Source organism: Salmo salar, chromosome ssa09 (genome assembly GCF_905237065.1).
Source record: "Salmo salar chromosome ssa09, Ssal_v3.1, whole genome shotgun sequence".
Taxonomy (NCBI): domain Eukaryota; kingdom Metazoa; phylum Chordata; class Actinopteri; order Salmoniformes; family Salmonidae; genus Salmo; species Salmo salar.
Genome location: NC_059450.1, coordinates 129,445,831 through 129,466,894, shown reverse-complemented (window position 1 = coordinate 129,466,894; position 21,064 = coordinate 129,445,831). Strand labels below are relative to the sequence as shown.

At 42.7% G+C, this 21,064-nt stretch overlaps 2 protein-coding genes across 3 annotated transcripts; both read left to right on the top strand.

Moving 5' to 3' along the window:
- Positions 1 to 2,547: 2,547 nt before the first annotated feature.
- Positions 2,548 to 6,937, top strand: LOC106612830 (coiled-coil-helix-coiled-coil-helix domain-containing protein 2). The gene is made up of 4 exons (XM_014214357.2): positions 2,548 to 2,785; positions 3,311 to 3,569; positions 3,778 to 4,003; positions 6,145 to 6,937. The coding sequence occupies exons 1-4, from the start codon at positions 2,736 to 2,738 to the stop codon at positions 6,153 to 6,155; spliced, it is 546 nt and encodes a 181-aa protein (XP_014069832.1). The 5' UTR covers positions 2,548 to 2,735; the 3' UTR covers positions 6,156 to 6,937.
- A 100-nt stretch (positions 6,938 to 7,037) lies between these two features.
- LOC106612828 (phosphorylase b kinase gamma catalytic chain, skeletal muscle/heart isoform) lies at positions 7,038 to 21,052 on the top strand. 2 transcript variants are annotated; one of them, XM_045724596.1, is made up of 10 exons: positions 7,038 to 7,239; positions 8,643 to 8,785; positions 12,238 to 12,416; positions 14,735 to 14,789; positions 15,013 to 15,078; positions 15,343 to 15,506; positions 16,286 to 16,376; positions 17,365 to 17,518; positions 17,985 to 18,110; positions 18,398 to 21,052. In XM_045724596.1, exons 2-10 carry the CDS (start codon positions 8,703 to 8,705, stop codon positions 18,662 to 18,664), a joined length of 1,185 nt encoding a protein of 394 aa, XP_045580552.1. In that variant the 5' UTR covers positions 7,038 to 7,239; positions 8,643 to 8,702; the 3' UTR covers positions 18,665 to 21,052. The 2 variants fall into 2 exon arrangements, with proteins under 2 accessions (XP_045580552.1, XP_014069830.1); XM_014214355.2 differs by having other exon boundaries at positions 7,232 to 7,507.
- Positions 21,053 to 21,064: the final 12 nt, after the last annotated feature.

The window sequence follows — 21,064 nt, the reverse complement described above, 5'->3', positions numbered from 1 at the left end:
CAGGACAGGGTTGGAGAGCCCTGGTCTAGATCAATACATTATAGAAATGTAATTGTGGAACCAATTACTCACTTCCTACCAATAGCCTACCTGATAACCTCAGTTAAACATAAGCATAAAAAACATCTGTAAACATTCCCATTTCAAATGTTAAACTAATTACACAGTCAACTCCAGCCTGGTCTAATACACTAGATGTGACATAGTAAATGGTTGTGTGTTCTAATCTCATCATGGACAACTTTCGTATTTTAGCAACTTTAACCTCCTAACATTAACCCCTAGCCTAGCTAAAGTTAGCGTTAGCCACCTAGCCACAACAAATTGAAATTCGTAACATATCATACGTTTCCCAAATTAGTAATACACTGCTCAAAAAAATAAAGGGAACACTTAAACAGCACATCCTAGATCTGAATGAAAGAAATAATCTTATTAAATACTTTCTTCTTTACATAGTTGAATGTGCTGACAACAAAATCACACAAAAATAATCAATGGAAATCCAATTTATCAACCCATGGAGGTCTGGATTTGGAGTCACACTCAAAATTAAAGTGGAAAACCACACTACAGGCTGATCCAACTTTGATGTAATGTCCTTAAAACAAGTCAAAATGAGGCTCAGTAGTGTGTGTGGCCTCCACGTGCCTGTATGACCTCCCTACAACGCCTGGGCATGCTCCTGATGAGGTGGCAGATGGTCTCCTGAGGGATCTCCTCCCAGACCTGGACTAAAGCATCCGCCAACTCCTGGACAGTCTGTGGTGCAACGTGGCGTTGGTGGATGGAGCGAGACATGATGTCCCAGATGTGCTCAATTGGATTCAGGTCTGGGGAACGGGCGGCCAGTCCATAGCATCAATGCCTCCCTCTTGCAGGAACTGCTGACACACTCCAGCCACAATGAGGTCTAGCATTGTCTTGCATTAGGAGGAACCCAGGGCCAACCGCACCATCATATGGTCTCAGAAGGGGTCTGAGGATCTCATCTCGGTACCTAATGGCAGTCAGGCTACCTCTGGTGAGCACATGGAGGGCTGTGCGGCCCCCCAAAGAAATGCCACCCCACACCATGACTGACCCACCGCCAAACCGGTCATGCTGGAGGATGTTGCAGGCAGCAGAACGTTCTCCACGGCGTCTCCAGACTCTGTCACGTCTGTCACGTGCTCAGTGTGAACCTGCTTTCATCTGCGAAGAGCACAGGGCGCCAGTGGCGAATTTGCCAATCTTGGTGTTCTCTGGCAAATGCCAAACCTCCTGCACGGTGTTAGGCTGTAAGCACAACCCCCACCTGTGGACGTCGGGCCCTCATACCACCCTCATGGAGTCTGTTTCTGACCATTTGAGCAGACACATGCGCATTTGTGGCCTGCTGGAGGTCATTTTGCAGGGCTCTGGCAGTGCTCCTCCTTGCTCAAAGGCGGAGGTAGCGGTCCTGCTGCTGGGTTGTTGCCCTCCTACGGCCTCCTCCACGTCTCCTGATGTACTGGCCTGTCTCCTGGTAGCGCCTCCATGCTCTGGACACTACGCTGACAGACACAGCAAACCTTCTTGCCACAGCTCGCATTGATGTGCCATCCTGGATGAGCTGCACTACCTGAGCCACTTGTGTGGGTTGTAGACAACGTCTCATGCTACCACTAGAGTGAAAGCACCGCCAGCATTCAAAAGTGACCAAAACATCAGCCAGGAAGCATAGGAACTGAGAAGTGGTCTGTTGTCACCACCTGCTGAACCACTCCTTTATTGGGGGGTGTCTTGCTTATTGCCTATAATTTCCACCTGTTGTCTATTCCATTTGCACAACAGCATGTGAAATGTATTCTCAATCAGTGTTGCTTCCTAAGTGGACAGTTTGATTTCACAGAAGTGTGATTGACTTGGAGTTACATTGTGTTGTTTAAGTGTTCCCTTTATTTTTTTGAGCAGTGTATATTGTACCAATTGCAATTCTTAACATATCACACAAACTGGAATTCATAACATATCATACGAAATGGATGATGAACATCCACTAATTAATATACCATAAGAAACGTAACATATCATACTAGTTTGCGTAGCTCAGATTTACATTTTCTATGTTGTCTACACCTGAGTCCAGGTTGCTCCACCACCAACTCTTCCACCACCATTAGGACTTAAAAACAAATATTGGCCTATGTAGGCTAGAATAAATAAATGAATATGCTAATACTAATAATAATAATACTTCTTCCATTTCAAGTTTTTGACATTGAAAATACAAATGCGTTGTTAACTCCCCACCAAAAAGTTTCACACTTGCATAAACTGTCGTTAAAAGTCCAAGGGCAACATCTAGTGGAAAGATCGAAAAACTGCATTTCCAGAACTTCACTGGGCACTGGAGATTAGATTTTTTTCAGCACTCGAAAACGTAATATGCTAAAACCACAACATATATATCAGAGGATACCTAGCGTCATGTGCTATCTTTACATACCGTAACGTTTTTTTGACACAGAGTCATGATTATAAAAGGCTACATATTACAACAGATTACAAAAGATTCAAAACAAGTCGTCTTCTCACCGGAAGTTACACGACCAAATTTGACGTGACACGTAGAAACTTCCGGAACAGCAGTCCTTTTTATTCCTACGAAGGTCGATTAGACACAGACACATTAGCTACTGTACTGAGTTGCTTTCTTCAAATACGAAGGACTTTTCCTGTTATATTTGACTAGCTAGCTAGCTTCATCAAAAATGCCAAGAGGAAGCAGAAGCCGGACGTCAAGGATGGCCCCTCCAGCCCGGTATGAAAATTTACAAAGTCATGACATTAACAATACATTGCCAGCTAGCTAACTTGATGCTAAATTAACTAACGCTAGTTGCCTGATTTTACTTGCTCGCTAGGCTTGCATAGTTTCCCTAGTCTATATTTCATGTGGTGTCTGTATTTCAAAAGTGTTATGATAATCAGCTAACTTTAGCCAGATAACAAATATAGTAGCTAGTTAGCTATAAATATGGTATTTTGGGCTAGCTAGCGAGGCAGCTAGCACAACTACTAGCTAGCTTGCTAGACACTGCTGGTGACGTTAGGTGAAACTGATAATAATAAGATATCTAAAGTAACTAAATGTACTGAATAAATATCTGGTAGGCTAATGTTTACACTACCCTAATTGACTTTGATCTATGTTACTGAATTGGCCCAGAATAACTTACTGAGGTTGATGCTGTTCATGAACCTAATTCAAGTTCTTCAGTGACACATGATTGAGTGTTGTCACTTGATTGCTCATCTAATGACAGCACTCTCTCTTAAAAACCAGGATGGCTCCACCACCACCCCCCATGGCCAGGGCTGCACCCCCTCCATCCTACGCGCCTGCCCATGCCCCTCCGTCCGCCATGGCTGCCCCAGCCGCTGTCGCCCCCCGGCAGCCAGGCATGTTTGCGCAGATGGCCACCACAGCCGCTGGGGTAGCTGTTGGCTCAGCCGCAGGGCACATGATCGGCCACGCAATGACTGGAGGAATGGGTGGGGGCGGAGGAAGCCAAGAGGCTGCCAAGCCTGATGTCACCTACCAGGTAGGTGATCACTGTTTAGTCACAGTGAGTGACAGGGCCATGGGATTGAAGTGGCTTTGTGTCATGTAGCCTAGTTAGTAGTGATGAGTATGAGTGAGTCAGAGAGAGGATAAGCCATTTAGGATTATACCCAGTGCCAGGCCTTAAAGAGCATCTAAATAGTTAAGAATAACATCATCACTAACCTCAAATGCTTTATGTTTCTCAGGAGCAGCCCCAGCAGTACCAGCAGCAGTACCAACAGCCACCTCCCATGTACCAGCCAGCCCAGTATCAGCAGCAGCCCCAGTCCATGTTCCAGCAGGAGCCTGCACCACAGCAGGGATCCTGCTCATACGAGCTCAAGCAGTTTATTGAGTGTGCTCAGACCCAGAGCGACCTGAAACTCTGTGAGGGCTTCAGCGAGGTGCTCAAGCAGTGCAAGTTCTCAAATGGTGAGTCTAAAAGTGTGTGTTAATACAATCTTAGCTGTTACTGGACATATTTGTGAAAAAGAGGGTGCTTTTATGTATCCCTGAAAGTTTTAAATAGTGATGTTGTATCATGACTCTTATATGCATTCATTAGATTTGATCAGTTGACTTGTTGCCTATCCCTTGCATTACCTGGTGTCACTGTCACCTTTTGGAATAGGATTAATAAACTCAGCAAAAAAAGAAACGTCCCTTTTTCAGGACCCTGTCTTTCAAAGATAATTGGTAAAATTCCAAATAACTTCACAGATCTTCATTGTAAAGGGTTTAAACAATGTTTCCCATACTTGCTCAATGAACCATAAACAATTAATGAACATGCACCTGTGGAACAGCTTACAGACAGTAGGCAATTAAGGTCACAGTTATTAAAACCACTAAAGAGGCCTTTCTACGGACTCTGAAAAACACCAAAATAAAGATGCCCAGGGTCCCTGCTCATCTGCGTGAACGTGCCTTAGGCATGCTACAAGGAGGCATGAGGACTGCAGATGTGGCCAGGGCAATAAATTGAAATGTCTGTACTGTGAGACGCCTAAGACGGCAATACAGGGAGACAGGACGGACAGTTGATCGTCCTCGCAGTGGCAGACCACGTGTAACAACACCTGCACAGGATGGGTACATCACACCTGCGGGACAGGTACAGGATGGCAACAACAACTGCTCAAGTTACACCAGGAACGCACAATCCCTCCATCAGTGCTCAGACTGTCTGCAATAGGCTGAGAGAGGCTGGACTGAGGGCTTGTAGGCCTGTTGTAAGGCAGGTCCTCACCAGACATCACTGGCAACAATGTCGGCTATGGGCACAAACCCACCATCGCTGGACCAGACAGGACTTGCAAAAAGTGCTCTTCACTGACGAGTCGCGGTTTTGTCTCAGGGGTGATGGTCAGATTTGCGTTTATTGTCGAAGGAATGAGCGTTACACCGACGCCTGTACTCTGGAGTGGGATCGAGGTGGAGGGTCCGTCATGGTCTGGGGTGGTGTGTCACAGCATCATCGGACTGAGCTTGTTGTCATTGCAGGCAATCTCAATGCTGTGCGTTACAGGGAAAACATCCTCCTCCCTCATGCGGTACCCTTCCTGCAGGCTCATCCTGACATGACCCTCCAGCATGACAACGCCACCAGCCATACTGCTCGTTCTGTGCGTGATTTCCTGCAAGACAGGAATGTCAGTGTTCTGCCATGGCCAGCGAAGAGCCCGGATCTCAATCCCATTGAGCACGTCTGGGACCTGTTGGATCGGATGGTGAGGGCTAGGGCCATTCCCCCCAGAAATGTCAGGGAACTTGCAGGTGTCTTGGTGGAAGAGTGGGGTAACATCTCACAGCAAGAACTGGCAAATCTGGTGCAGTCCATGAGGAGGAGATGCGCTGCAGTACTTAATGTTACTTTTGATTTTGACCCCCCCACCCCCTTTGTTCAGGGACAAATTATAAAATTTCTGTTAGTCACATGTCTGTGGAACTTGTTCAGTTTGTCTGAATCTTATGTTCATACAAATATTTACACATGTTAAGTGTGCTGAAAATAAACGCAGTTGACAGTGAGGACGTTTATTTTTTTGCTGAGTTTATAAGGTTTTATGGCAGCAAATGTTCTTTAGTCTGGTTCCTCGATAGTGTTCTGTAGGTGTCAGGTATTCATTCAATTAAGACTGACTTGAGTCAAATGAGCTCATTTGTTGAACGCCACTCAAACTGTCGCTAGGCCCACTTTAATGTATGTCCTCATAATAGTTACAAGGTCCCACTTAATAATCTTGGCCCCCAAGATCTTTAACCACAAATGTATGCAATACACTGAGCGGCTATAGGGTGATGCAGAACTATGGGACGTTAAATCATGAAATGTGTAGGAGCTCTCATGCCAGGCTCTCACACATTTGATTTCACTGTGAGTAAGGACTGTCCTCCATTCCCCGTGAGGGAGTTGCTGGTTAAAAAAAGTTCACAAAATGTTTTCTCTAATGTTGATCTAAGGGTAGTGCTGCTGCAATGCATTGCCCCTGGAGTCCTCTATCTCCATCTATCAATAAAAATGACAAAATATGTACAATTTCCCTAATGTAATTTTTTTTTTCTCTCCACAGGGATGTCCTGAGAGACAAACAAACCCAGCAACGCTGAACGTACACACTCAACATACACACAATACTATTAAAGAAGTAATTTACAAACACTTGATAGACTTGGCTTTGTTTTGGCACTTGATCAAATAACTGTTAATCATCATATATGGACAATTAAAAACATTTTCCTCAGGTTGATGCTGTGAAGCTTGTAATAATAGTCATATTTCAAATGAAAACATGCAAAAAAAATGAACTACAGTTTGATTGTCTTTAATTCTTAAACATGGGGTGTATTCATTGCGTATTGCAACGGAAACGGTTTACCTTTTTAAGGACCAACCAGAGGAAACGGAATGTAACGGGGAGGGACCTACCTGAATTTATCCAATAGAAACGTGTTTTCGTTGCACAACGTTTTCCGTTGGGAGTAAACGCTTTTGGTTGCAAAACGTTTTGTAACCGACAATGTTTTGCTACAGAATCGGCGTAATGAATACACCCATGTTGTAAATTAACCTGGTCCCTAGTCTCAGCCGGCTGGGGACAAGATTAGTTGTAAATCTACCTGATGTATTTTAACAGTAATATTCCCTCATAGCCTGGTTAAATCCGACTGAAAGTAGTGTTTGAAATCCGTTCGAATGCCAGGCTAACTCCCTCATAGATCACAATGTAAACTTCATTGTTGGTAGATATTCCCTTGGTCCACCCATTTCCATCATATCTGGATTAGGGTAGTACAGTCGCAATTTGCTTGTAACAAGCATAGGATCTAATAAAGCTATTTACATTAAAGACTCTTCTGAATCACCTTCTCCTATCCCTGATGTCTCTCTTGCATGCCGTGATAATGTGACACAGATTACATAAATTGGATCATCATTGTGGAACATTTGTCTAAGTAACACTAGACTACAGCAAGAAGAACATGCAGTTATTTTTATGCCGTTTCTTTTATTGAAGGTTTACTACTACAGTACGTCCTATTTATGTGCCACCTGTTATGCCCAGTTTTATACGAGACTGATTATCTATTGCATGCAAATTGAAGGGGGGTATCCCTGGAGTGATCTAGCGGAGAGGAATCGTTTTGAAGTGGGGGTACTGTCACAGGTGAGAATGTTAAGCCGTGTGTTATTTCACGAATATGAAGAAGATATGTGTACACGCGTAGGTTGCTTGTGCTCTTCAACTAGCACGGATTTATTTTTGGCATCTGACATTAGCATTTGCCCTTTTCCTGTTAGCACAGTCCACCAAGACTGACCAGATGTGTTGATATCGTTAGTGAGCCGTTTGTTCGTTAAATTCTATCCCATTAAGTGTTTGGATGATGGATTTTAACGGATTTGTAAGGACTAAACACGCATTGATTGATACGGTAAGTGTTGATCGTAAGAATTTCGTGTTTGTTCAATTTGACAAGATTGCTATTTAAAAGGGACAAATATTGATAGGAGCGAAATGTACGACAGCAATTATGGCTGATAGATTTGTTTCTTCTCCAAAATGACTTGATATTCAATCGGTTAGCCTAATTTGTATCAACGTGTGACAAAAGCTGACAATGCTCACTTATAACGGAACAATAGTGTCTCGTCGTGTATCCCACAAAATGCAACGCTCGCTTGCATCATGATGATAACGGATGAATTATATCTAGTAATGGTTACATTTATTATTAGTCGATATAATCTATTAAAAATAATATTTCTAGAATATATTGGACACTGTTTTGTAATACTTTTAACTAAAATGTAATCATTATATAATGCCGATTTAATTCACGTGCTAGTCGGAACTAAGAAATTCAGAAATGTCCGACTTGCAAACTGGTTGAAGCGGCACGTGTATAACTACAACCAGTTAGCTAGTCGAACATTACCAGTATCCTAGTTCCGACAAGCACGTGAACGCGGCATAACGCTTAGACTAAATCAATGTTTATTTTTTATATTGTCGTGGGTTTATGAATTACCTAGTGTGAAATAGCATAGATATGTCTATTATAGTCTGTCACACGTTCTTTCCCTCTGGTCATGGCTACCTGCGGGCAGCTTCGAAATGTCATTACATAGACAGCATTTACACCAGTTCAACATGGAATCTGCATCTCTATCCCGTGTCTCCAACCTAGCTAATGTTTATTAGACATATATCCAGCCCCTACCATTAAAGGGTCCATTTGCCGTTTGCACATGCCTCCTGTGCCTATTGTGTGTTTTTATTTTATACAACCATTGTTTTCAAAACAATTGGGCTACTGTCACCAAAAACCTACATCAATTGTCTCTTAATGTGCTTACATATATTGCTGTTAGAGGAGTTTAGAATGGAATTATTTTTGGGGAATTTAATTTTTACTTAATGTTATACATTTCACTGTGATAAATTAAATCTATTACATGTTTCGTTAAAAGGGCAATCAACTTCACAAATGCAGCTCAGTTCAATGAGAAAGTGAGTTTGCCCTGTATATTACCTGCTGTGGGGTTTTTTTTCTTTCTCTTCTTCAGCTTGTGGGCAGCAGCATCAGTACAGTAGTCTAGTAGCCTTAGATAACCAGTCACGAAAACATGACCAAAGAGGATGAGATGCCGGATTGGGTGGGAGCTCAGGAGTTCTATGGCAAATATGACCCCAAGGAGATCCTGGGAAGGTATGGTATCATTTGTATGTCATATGGGATTATTGACATGAACTTCGCATGAGGTAAAAATAGCATGAACCCATTTTCTATTCATTCACTGCATAGAAATAGCCTGGCCAAAGATCGGTTTGTGTTGTATACCTGTAACAAACTTGCATGTCAACTCAACAATGTTTGGCAATGCATCACACTGACCATATTATCTGGGACCAGACTAGAACATAAATTATCTCCACAGAAATGAGACTCTAAACTAAAGAACCAATCCAACTCTAAACACACACACCAACCTCACCTCAGTCTAGACTGGTTATGGAAGGGAGTTTGGTTTCTGTGAACTCACTAGTAAACCCTGTCATCAGGGACATCCTTTGTGTCACTGTGTGCAGTTTGTTAGTCGAGCAGTATGCCATTACGTAACTAAACTATGCATTGTTGAGCCGGGCAGTGTTCATTTGAACGTGTTTTAGGACAAAAGGTTTGGCACTGAACACTACCAGTCATTGGTCAGCTAGTAGAGTCATTATGTCATCCCACTCGGATTCACACAACAATTCACAGAAATGTAACAATTCTTTGTCGTTTTTTGTACATAAAAAACAAAATGCAGTATGTGGGCCACATGGGAATAAGACCCACCACAACTCTGGTGTTGCCAACATCATACTCCAACTAACCGAGCCATTCTACACATGTCAGCACAAGCTAACCATTTGCCTTTAAGAACCTTGATGATAAACCTCAAATCAAGATCCCACCACAAGATAATGTATTATAGTATGTACAGTACAGTACTCCAACCTAGCTATTGTATGTGCACTCTATGTCCCTGGAGAGTGTTGTTTTGAAGTGGACACACCCCCTGACGCACTATACCACTGTTCCGATTGGGCCAATGGGCTCTGACATGTCACACAAACAGCGCACCGTATAGTATTGCATAACACACACATCCCCTGTATTATCGTGTCAGTTTCCTGCACACGTGGAGAGAGACAACACGCTTTTGGAGAGAACAACTGCATTTCAATGTACTGAGGAGCATGTACTTGCTTTTGTGGCCTGATGCAGCTTTATGTCATTATATGGAGTGTAGGCCCACATTCAGAGAGGGTTCTCAAAAAGAAAATGGTAAGGACGAACATGTTTTTGAGGCTGCCTTAATATACACTGCTCAAAAAAAGAAAGGTAACACTAAAATAACACATCCTAGATCTGAATGAATGAAATAATCTTATTAAAAACTTTTTTCTTTACATAGTTGAATGTGCTGACAACAAAATCACACAAAAATAATCAATGGAAATCCAATTTATCAACCCATGGAGGTCTGGATTTGGAGTCACACTCAAAATTAAAGTGGAAAACCACACTACAGGCTGATCCAACTTTGATGTAATGTCCTTAAAACAAGTCAAAATGAGGCTCAGTAGTGTGTGTGGCCTCCACGTGCCTGTATGACCTCCCTACAACGCCTGGGCATGCTCCTGATGAGGTGGCGGATGGTCTCCTGAGGGATCTCCTCCCAGACCTGGACTAAAGCATCCGCCAACTCCTGGACAGTCTGTGGTGCAACGTGGCGTTGGTGGATGGAGCGAGACATGATGTCCCAGATGTGCTCAACTGGATTCCGGTCTGGGGAACGGGCGGGCCAGTCCATAGCATCAATGCCTTCCTCTTGCAGGAACTGCTGACACTCCAGCCACATGAGGTCTAGCATTGTCTTGCAACCGCACCAGCATATGGTCTCACAAGGGGTCTGAGGATCTCATCTCGGTACCTAATGGCAGTCAGGCTACCTCTGGCGAGCACATGGAAGGCTGTGCGGCCCCCCAAAGAAATTCCACCCCACACCATGACTGACCCACCGCCAAACCGGTCATGCTAGAGGATGTTGCAGGCAGCAGAACGTTCTCCACGGCGTCTCCAGACTCTGTCACGTCTGTCACATGTGCTCAGTGTGAACCTGCTTTCATCTGTGAAGAGCACAGGGCGCTAGTGGCGAATTTGCCAATCTTGGTGTTCTCTGGCAAATGCCAAACGTCCTGCACGGTGTTGGGCTGTAAGCACAGCCCCCCCTGTGGACGTCGGGCCCTCATACCACCCTCATGGAGTCTTTTTCTGACCATTTGAGCAGACACATGCACATTTGTGGCCTGCTGGAGGTCATTTTGCAGGGCTCTGGCAGTGCTCCTCCTGCTCCTCCTTGCACAAAGGCGGAGGTAGCGGTCCTGCTGCTGGGTTGTTGCCCTCCTACGGCCTCCTCCACGTCTCCTGATGTACTGGCCTGTCTCCTGGTAGCGCCTCCATGCTCTGGACACTACGCTGACAGACACAGCAAACCTTCTTGCCACAGCTCGCATTGATGTGCCATCCTGGATGAGCTGCACTACCTGAGCCACTTGTGTGGGTTGTGGACTCCGTCTCATGCTACCACTAGAGTGAAAGCACCGCCAGCATTCAAAAGTGACCAAAACATCAGCCAGGAAGCATAAGAACTGAGAAGTGGTCTGTGGTCACCACCTGCAGAACCACTCCTTTATTGGGGGTGTCTTGCTAATTGCCTATAATTTCCACCTGTTGTCTATTCCATTTGCACAACAGCATGTGAAATTTAATGGAAATCAGTTTTGCTTCCTAAGTGGACAGTTTGATTTCACAGAAGTGTGATTGACTTGGAGTTACATTGTGTTTAAGTGTTCCCTTTATTTTTTTGAGCAGTGTATAAAGCTGTGCTTCACATATTTAAATATCTTTATCTGATAGGGATAGACAATCAGTCTCAGCCTTGTGAGATTTTCGCTTTAGTAAATGTTCTGCATTAGATACACATTGTGTCCTGTATTGGCTTACTTAGGTTTGTATTACGTCCTATATAATCTCTTGTGGACAGATTCACATAACAGAAATGGTAGTAGCATCTGTCGACAGACTGGAATTCGATGACTAATGAGAAACTTGGTTCCGGTACGCAGATTATTTGTCGCTTATCATTTGGAAAAATCATGATTTCGCATTATGGAAAATTGGGAAGGGGAGGGGACATTTTGCCCATAGACTGGCCTGAAACTGGCTGAGAGTTTCCATTTAGAGAGATGGAGACTTCGCTAGCTTCGTTAGTACATTTTCTAACACGTTTACCCTCTAATTATAGTACCTCCATGCTCCCCCAGAATTTAATCGTTACTATCTGACACAATTACACAAGATTTTAGTTCTGGGTGTCTAAGATTACATCCTATGAAGTGAATGGAGTGGTGATCAGAGGGTTGTCGGTTCAAATCCCTGGTGGGACACATTGCCATTGTTTCTTTGTTCTGGAACACATCTAATAAGAACATTTCCACTTAAGTATTCAGCTGTACAAATAAAATCAAAACGTGAAATATGTGTGATGTAACTTACTACTTTTAAATAAGATGCTGTTTGTTGACGTTTGTTTTTCTGTCTTTGTGCCTCAGGGGGGTGAGTAGCGTGGTGCGACGTTGTATTCATAAACAAACCCAACAGGACTATGCAGTCAAGATCATCGACGTCACTCCTTCTGACAAGATCTCGGCTGCAGAGATCGAGGAGATCAAAGAGGCCACAGTGAAGGAGATTGATATTCTCAAAAAAGTCTATGGAATGGACAACATCAGTAAGCAAAATAACACCATAATACATACATTATTGTCCCTTTAATGGACTTAAGATACAGTTGAAGTCGGAAGTTTATATACACTTAGGTTGGAGTCATTAAAACTCGCTTTTCAACCACTCCACAAATTTCTTGTTAACAAACTATAGTTTTGGCAAATCGGTTAGGACATCTACTTTGTGCATGACACAAGTAATTTTTCCAACAATTGTTTACAGACAGATTATTTCACTAATAATTCACTGTATCACAATTCCAGTGGGTCAGAAGTTTACATACACTAAGTTGACTGTGCCTTTAAACAGCTTGGAAAATTCCAGAAAATGATGTTATGGCTTTAGAAGCTTCTAATAGGCTAATTGACATCATTTGAGTCAATTAGAGGTGTACCTGTGGATGTATTTCAAGGCCTAACTTCAAACTCAGTGCCACTTTGCTTGACATCATGGGAAAATCTAAAGAAATCAGCCAAGACATCAGAATTTTTTTTGTAGACCTCCAAAAGTCTGATTCATCCTTGGGAGCAATTTCCAAACACCTGAAGGTACCATGTTCAACTGTACAAACAATAGTACGCAAGTACAAACACCATGGGACCACGCAGCCGTCATACCGCTCAGGAATGATATGCATTCTGTCTCCTAGAGATTAACGTACTTTGGTACGAAAAGTGCAAATCAATCCCAGAACAACAGCAAAGAACCTTGAGAAGATGCTGGAGGAAACCGGTACAAAAGTATCTATATCCACAGTAAAACGAGTCCTATATCGACAGCAAGGAAGCAGCTCAGCAAGGAAGAAGCCACTGCTCCAAAACCGCCATAAAAAAAGCCAGACTATGGTTTGCAACTGCACATGGGGACAAAGATCGTACTTTTTGGAGAAATGTCCTCTGGTCTGATGAAACAAAAATAGAACTGTTTGGCCATAATGACCATTGTTATGTTTGGAGGAAAAAGGGGGAGGCTTGCAAGCAGAAGAACATCCTGCCCAACCGTGAAGCACGGGGGTGGCAGCATCATGTTGTGGGGGTGCTTTGCCGCAGGAGGGACTCGTGCCCTTCACAAAATAGATGACATCATGAGGGAGGAAAATTATGTGGATATATTGAAGCAACATGTCAAGACATCAGTCAGGAAGTCAAAGCTTGGTCGCAAATGTGTCTTCCAAATGGACAGTGACCCCAAGCATACTTCCAAAGTTGTGGCAAAATGGCTTAAAGACAACAAAGTCAAGTTATTGGAGTGGCCATCACAAAGCCCTGAAAAAGCGTGTGTGAGCAAGGAGGCCTACAAACCTGACTCAGTTACACCATCTCTGTCAGGAGGAATGGGCCAAAATTCACCCAACTTATTGTGGGAAGCTTGTGGAAGGCTACCTGAAATGTTTGACCCAAGTTAAACAATTTAAAGGCAATGCTACCAAATACTAATTCAGTGTATATAAACTTCTGACCCACTGGGAATGTGCTGAAAGAAATAATTCTCTCTACTATTATTCTGACATTTCACATTCTTAAAATAAAGTGGTGATCCTAACTGACCTAAAACAGGGCATTTTTACTAGGATTAAATGTCAGAAATTGTGAAAAACTGAGTTTAAATGTATTTGGCTAAGGTGTACGTAAACTTCCGACTTCAACTGTATATAAGAAAACTACTTGAAAAAGCTTGAGGAAGAAACACATCCATCTAGTTTATTCCTGGAGTAGGCTTAATCTAGGTTTGGAAAATGGGCTCTATAAAAACATTCACACATCTTGTCTAATGTGGAGTACATTGACCTCTCAATTTCTGAAGTTATTTAACAATAACTTACATTTACATTTTAGTCATTTAGCAGACGCTCTTATCCAGAGCGACTTACAGTAGTGAATGCATACATTTCATTTCATGCATATTTTTGTTGTTGTTGTACTGGCCCCCCGTGGGAATCGAACCCACAACCCTGGCGTTGCACACACCATGCTGGCGTTGCAAACACCATGCTCTACCAACTGATTATGCATTATGCATCCTAGAGTGTTGGACAACTTTAGCCTTTGCTCTCTACTGCTCCATAACCATATTGACTGCACATCACTTGTTTTGTTAGAAAAGGTCAAATGTATAATAGAACATTTGTGTAACTCTATGGCTGTTTACACAGGCAGCCCAATTCTGATCATTTTACCCTCTAATTGGTCTTTTGACCAATCACCTTTTTCAGAGCTGATCTGACTGGTCAAAAGACCAATTAGTGAAACAAAGATCAGAATTGGGCTACCTGTTCTTCTGGTTGTAGACATGCCTCATAACAGGTCTATTATCTCTCCACAGTCCAGCTGAAGGACTGCTATGAGTCCAAAGCCTTCTTCTTCCTGGTGTTTGACCTGTAAGTATCCAGACAGACTCTCCATCATACAATCACGTAATCTGTCAATTTCTTAAAAATGAATCCTATAAATCTTTATTTAACATTTTAAAAACACTTTCCAATTAAGATACAAGGAAGAGTGATATTTTTAATGCAGTGATTATTTTTACAGTGATTATTCAGAGTACATTTACTGGCCCTCAGGATCTATGCATAACACTATAATCTGTGTCTCTCCCAGAATGAAGAGAGGAGAGCTGTTTGACTACCTTACAGAAAAAGTAACTCTGAGTGAGAAGGAAACCAGGTCAGAAACTCTTAACTCCCAAACATTCATTCATTGGTGTACATTTGGGTTTGATCCAAATCCTCTCCCCTCGAAAATGTATATCAGGACAAGACAGTTTGGGGTTGAGGGGTTCATTAAGACATTTGAGGGACATTGAGAGATTTGCTGTGTGTGCTTTAGATTTTGAGTGATTTGGGGCTAATTACAGAAAAGAGTCTTGCATGTTTATGGAGTGTGAGAGATTTAGATCAGAAGGGACAACATTTCCATATTTCCCTGTAGGAAGATCATGCGTGCCCTGCTGGAGGTGGTTAAGTTCCTCCACGACCAGAACATCATCCACAGAGACCTGAAGCCTGAAAATATCCTGCTGGATGACAACATGGACATCAAGCTCACTGACTTTGGCTTCTCCCTGCAGATTGAGCCCGGACAGACACTCAACGGTTAGTTAGTAGTTTCTATTGACAGATGTGGGGTCTACGACTAGCAAAGCAAATCTAGATAGTTACTGTAACCACACAAACTCATTTTGACTGAGTGAGCTGTGAAATCATTGTAGAAACTCAGCGGAATCTCCAATCTCAAATATGGCTGGCTCTGTTCCAATGTCCATACTGGCATACCACATAGAATGAAGCATTATAGCAGAAGGGAATGAGATCTACATACTGGAGGCTCAATCAGTGGAAGGAAGCCTCATGTTTTGAACATTGTGGCACTAAGTCTGAACACTAGCTGTCAGTGCTACGCAGAGGAACTCTTTCTAGCTAGTCAATGCCCCTAAGTCCTCTTCCACAACCCCCTCCCCTTCCTGTCCCTGTTGTTAGCTCAAGCAAAGGTTAAGATGCAACAGGACACTAGCTGAGCTATTTGCTGCTCCCCAATCATTAGGAACGTGTGTTGACCTTTCAAAGGGCGATGCTGCGACTTATCTGCATGCACAGAACTTCAGCACTAGGAACTGCAGTCATTATTTTGTGTAAAAATACAATTGCGCACTTATACGTTTGTCAACAAATACTATATAGGTTCAGGTTGAATAATATACGAGCAAAGAAAAGTAAATTACTGTAACAGACTAGGATGCGTTTCCTGTATCAGCTTGAGACTGATGCTACATTGAATGTGTTTTTACATACATTTATTGTACTCAGAATTATAGGAATATACATTATTACTAATATTCACCTAGCAATGCCCCCCATTCTGTTTTCTACACCAGAAGTGTGTGGGACCCCTGGATACCTGGCTCCTGAGATCATTGAGTGCTCCATGGACCCCAACCACAGGGGATATGGGACTGCAGTCGACATGTGAGTACTCAGATTACACACAACTACCCATTCACTTTTCCATCTACACACTGGATACCAGATCTTGGTTAAATACTGTACATAAAGCTTATCTGTCCTCCCACTGCTCCAGCCCTTAATTTATTTTAATACAAATGATATATAATTGGAATATTATCGCTAATCAGCTTTGAAGTGCAATATTTTTTTCTAAAAGTATCGATCTAGTTAAGCTTGTTCCATATTTATTTAGTTTAATAATACATGGTACCTAGTTTTTACATGGTACCTACAGGTGACTGCCAAAATAAAGGAAACACCAACATAAATTGTCTTAATAGGGTGTTGGGCCACCACGAGCCAGAACAGCTTCAATGCACCTTGGCATAGATTATACAAGTGTCTGGAACTCTATTGGAGGGATGCGACACCATTCTTCCACAAGAAATTTCATAATTTGATGTTTTGTTGATGGTGGTCGAAAACATTGTCTCAGGCACTGCTCCAGAATCTCCCATAAGTGTTGGATTGGGTTGAGATCTGGTGACCGAGACAGCCATGGCATATGGTTTACATCGTTTTATGCAAATCAAACCATCAAGTGACCACTCGTGCCCTGTGAATGGGGGCTTTGTCATCCGATGGGTAGCCAAAATGTCTTGCCCAGCATTATTATACATGGCCCTAGGCATGATGGGATGTTAATTGCTTAATTAACTCAGAAACCATTTACATTTTAGTCATTTAGCAGACGCTCTTATCCAGAGCGACTTACAGTAGTGAATGCATACATTTCATTAAAAAAAAATCCCGTACTGGTCCCCCGTGGGAATCGAACCCACAACCCTGGCGTTGCAAACACCATGCTCTACCACCTGCTTTCAATGTACTTTGTATCCCTCATTTACTAGTTTCCATTATTTTGGCAGTCACCTGTATATTATATGGTGAAAGAAAGTCATAGAAAAAAAAATGTCACTATAATCTTGATGATTTATTGTGATTCCAGATGGAGTTCAGGGGTGATCTTGTACACCCTGCTAGCTGGATCCCCTCCCTTCTGGCACAGAAAACAGATGATGATGCTTCGTATGATCCTAGCTGGGAACTACGACTTCACCTCTCCTGAATGGGACGACCGCTCCGACACTATCAAAGACCTAGTGAGTTTGGAATGAACACTGTAGCTTCAAAACATAGTTAAAACTATACTTCTGACCTCATGGATAGTCAATGAATACACTTTATTGGTCCATTTGCACAGATACACTTTCTTTTTTGCTGTCACAGTACCCAATCTGACACACATCACAGGCTGGAGCACAAGGGGTATTGCCTTGCTCAAGGGAAGAACGGCGGGAGGTTGTATACGGGATATTGCAGCCAGTAACCTTCGGCTGCCGGCTCACTCCCTGCAGATTTCCTCTCTGGCAGCTCGGGGGTTCCAATCCTCCGTTACCGGCCCGCCTCTCTAACCTCGCGGCTACCTCCTCCCCCTAATTTGAGAGTGCCAACATTTCTCCAGCCCCGTCCTTAAATTGTTTACCAAAACAAGTGTTGGAATTATTATTTTTTGGGGGGGTTCCTTGATTGCCCATTTAATGTTGCCTCATGTTTCCCTGTTTTCAGATCTCCAGGATGTTGGTGGTAAACCCAGATCAGCGTTACACAGCCCAAGACTGCCTGAACCACCCCTTCTTCCAGCAGTATGTGGTGGCTGAAGTACGACACTTCACCCCCAAGAGGAGGTTCAAGGTAAGAGCAGCAGCACTATACAAATATTCTAATTTGAGGACCATGTGATGTCACCACGGTTGGGGATTTATGTTCATGAATTCAGAAATCCTCATGGAAAATTAGTTTTTCTGAATCTCAATATCGGAACTGACTGGGATCGATGGCAGTAGATACCATAACTGACTGGGATCAGTGACTGAGCAATATATGACACCGTAGTAGCTGAGTCATAACGTAAAATAAATCATAACAGGCAGTCTACTGATGTACATTGAACCAACACATTCTCTTCGTCCTGTCACCAGGTCGTCTGTATGACAGTGCTGGCCGTGATGCGCATCTACTGTAATTACCGCCGCGCAAAGCCTATCACCAAGGAGGTGATCAAGAACGACCCGTACGCCATCAAGCCCATCCGCAAGCTGATCGACGCCTGTGCCTTCAAGATCTACGGCCACTGGGTCAAGAAGGGCCAGACCCAGAACAGAGCCGCCCTGTTTGAGAACACTCCCAAGGCCATCCTGCTGTCCATAGCAGCAGAGCCCGAGGACTCCTCCATGCACTCCTGGTAATCACGATGATGCTGCTGCTGTTTGTTTCTCAGCCCAGGTCCTGAGAGGAGGGAGGTGTGACTTTACATAAGCATTCAATCTGTCCCAATTCTCTATCGTTTTTAAATCAATGGTTTTAAATTTAAATATGTGGGAGGACTGTACAGCTGCACACATCAGGAGAAAGAACAAAATTGGGCTGGTATGTTGTTGGGGTCAGCTCAGGATTTAATTGGGCTGATTGAAGCATGGGCGTGACTCAATAACAAAAAAAACTTTGGGTGGGACACTTTAGAGATGAGATATATATTGTTCTTTGTATTGGGGGGGGGCTGAAAATCCATGCCAATGGATTGCAGCTATTTGTTGCTTGACTGGTATGTCTTTAAAACCAGTGGTTCTTAAACCTCTCCTCTGGGACTCTAAGGCGTTACATATATTTGATCAATTCCAGAGCTTGCACACCTGATTCAATTTGTCACTAATCGTCAATGCCTTATATAGGTGAATCAGGTGAGCTAGTTTAGAGCTACAACAAAATTGTTAAACGTCTGGGCGTCCCAGAGGAGGTTTGAGAACCACAGTTTTAAACGATGGATTGATTATAACGAAGACGTGGGAAATGTCCTATAACTATACCCTCCAAGACCTGCACTGAGGAATATTGGTTTAGTACAGAACGGAACAAATAGCTAGACGACATCCACAGTGAAATATCAATCACTTATCTAGAGCTTATACCATTAACTCAACTCTGGACCTCAAAGCCAGTGACACTGCATTGATAAAGAATGGTGTCCATTCTATTATATAGATTTCTGTGTTCTGAAATATTGCACCCTGAATTATTCCTAGATGTGAAGTATTACATTATGGTTAAAAGGTCATTTCAACTCAGCACAAAAATTCCATATGCATACAGTGTTATGTAAAAGACTATGCATTGCTCTGCTTGTGAAGCTTCTTAGTACTAAGTAGCTAGTGATTTTCTTCCCTTCGCTCAGTATGTGCAATGAACCCTGCATACGTGAATTGGCATGCACTAAGACTTTTTATTTTGACACCTAATCATTCAAGGGTTTCTATTTTTATTTTTTCTACATTGTCTTAACTATTGTTCTACATCAAAACTATGAAATAACACATGGAATCATGTAGTAACCAAAAAAAGTGTTAAATAGCTACCCTTTGTCAGCGTTGCATTCTCTCAACCAGCTTCATGAGGAATGCTTTTCCAACACTCTTAAAGTTCCCACAAATGCTGAGCACTTGTTGGCTGCTTTTCCTTCACACTGCGGTCCAACTCATCCCAAACCACCTCAATTGGGTTGAGGTTGGGTGATCTGATGCAGCACTCTCCTTGCTCAAATAGCACCAAACACAGCCTGGAGGTGTTGGGTCATTGTCCTGTTGAAAAACAAATGATAGTCCCACTAAGCGTAAACCAGATGGGATGGCAAAATGCTGGTTAAGTGTGCCTTGAATTCTAAATAAATCTGTGTAACCAGAAAAGCACCATCACAACACCTCCATGCTGGGAACCACACATGGAGATCATCCGTTCACCTACTGTCTCTCACAAAGACAGGGCGGTTGGAACCAAAAATCTCAAATTTGGACTCGACAGATTTCCACCGGTCGTGTTTCATGGCCCAAGTAAGTCTCTTCTTATTGGTGTCCTTTAGTGGGTTTTTCTGCAGCAATTCAACCATGAAGGCCTGATTCATGCAGTCTCCTCTAAACAGTTGTCTGTTACTTGAACTCTGAAGCATTTATTTGAGGTGCAGTTAACTAATAAATTTATCCTCTGGATCTTCCTTTCCTGTGGCGGTCCTCATGAGAGCCAGTTTCATCATAGCGCCTAATGGTTTTTGCAACTGCACTTGAAGAAATTTCAGATTGACTGACCATGTCTTAAAGTAATGATGGAATGTTGCTTATTTGAGCTGTTCTTGACATATGGACTTTGCCCTATTTGGTAAAAGACCAACTTCTGTTTACCCCCCTACCTTGTCAGAACACAACTGATTGGCTCCAATGCATAAAGACATGTCATCAATTAACTTAACAAGGCACACCTGTTAATTGAATTACATTCCAGGTAACTACCTCATGAAGCTGGTTGAGAGTGTCAACGCTGTCAAGGCAAAGCGTGGCTACTTTGAAGAATCTCAAATGGAAAATATATTGATTTGTTTACGTTATTTCATAGTTTTGATGGGCTTCACTATTCTATAATGTAGAAAATAGTAAAAATAAAGAAACCCTTGAATAGGTAGGTGTGCAAACTTTTGACTGGTACTGTACATTGTGGGTTATACTGCGAACTGTTTTAAGGGAGAGTGTGAGAACACTTAAATTGTATGCTAATGTTTTGATTAATTTTATTTATTACAAATCTGAACCGGATTGATGTATCCT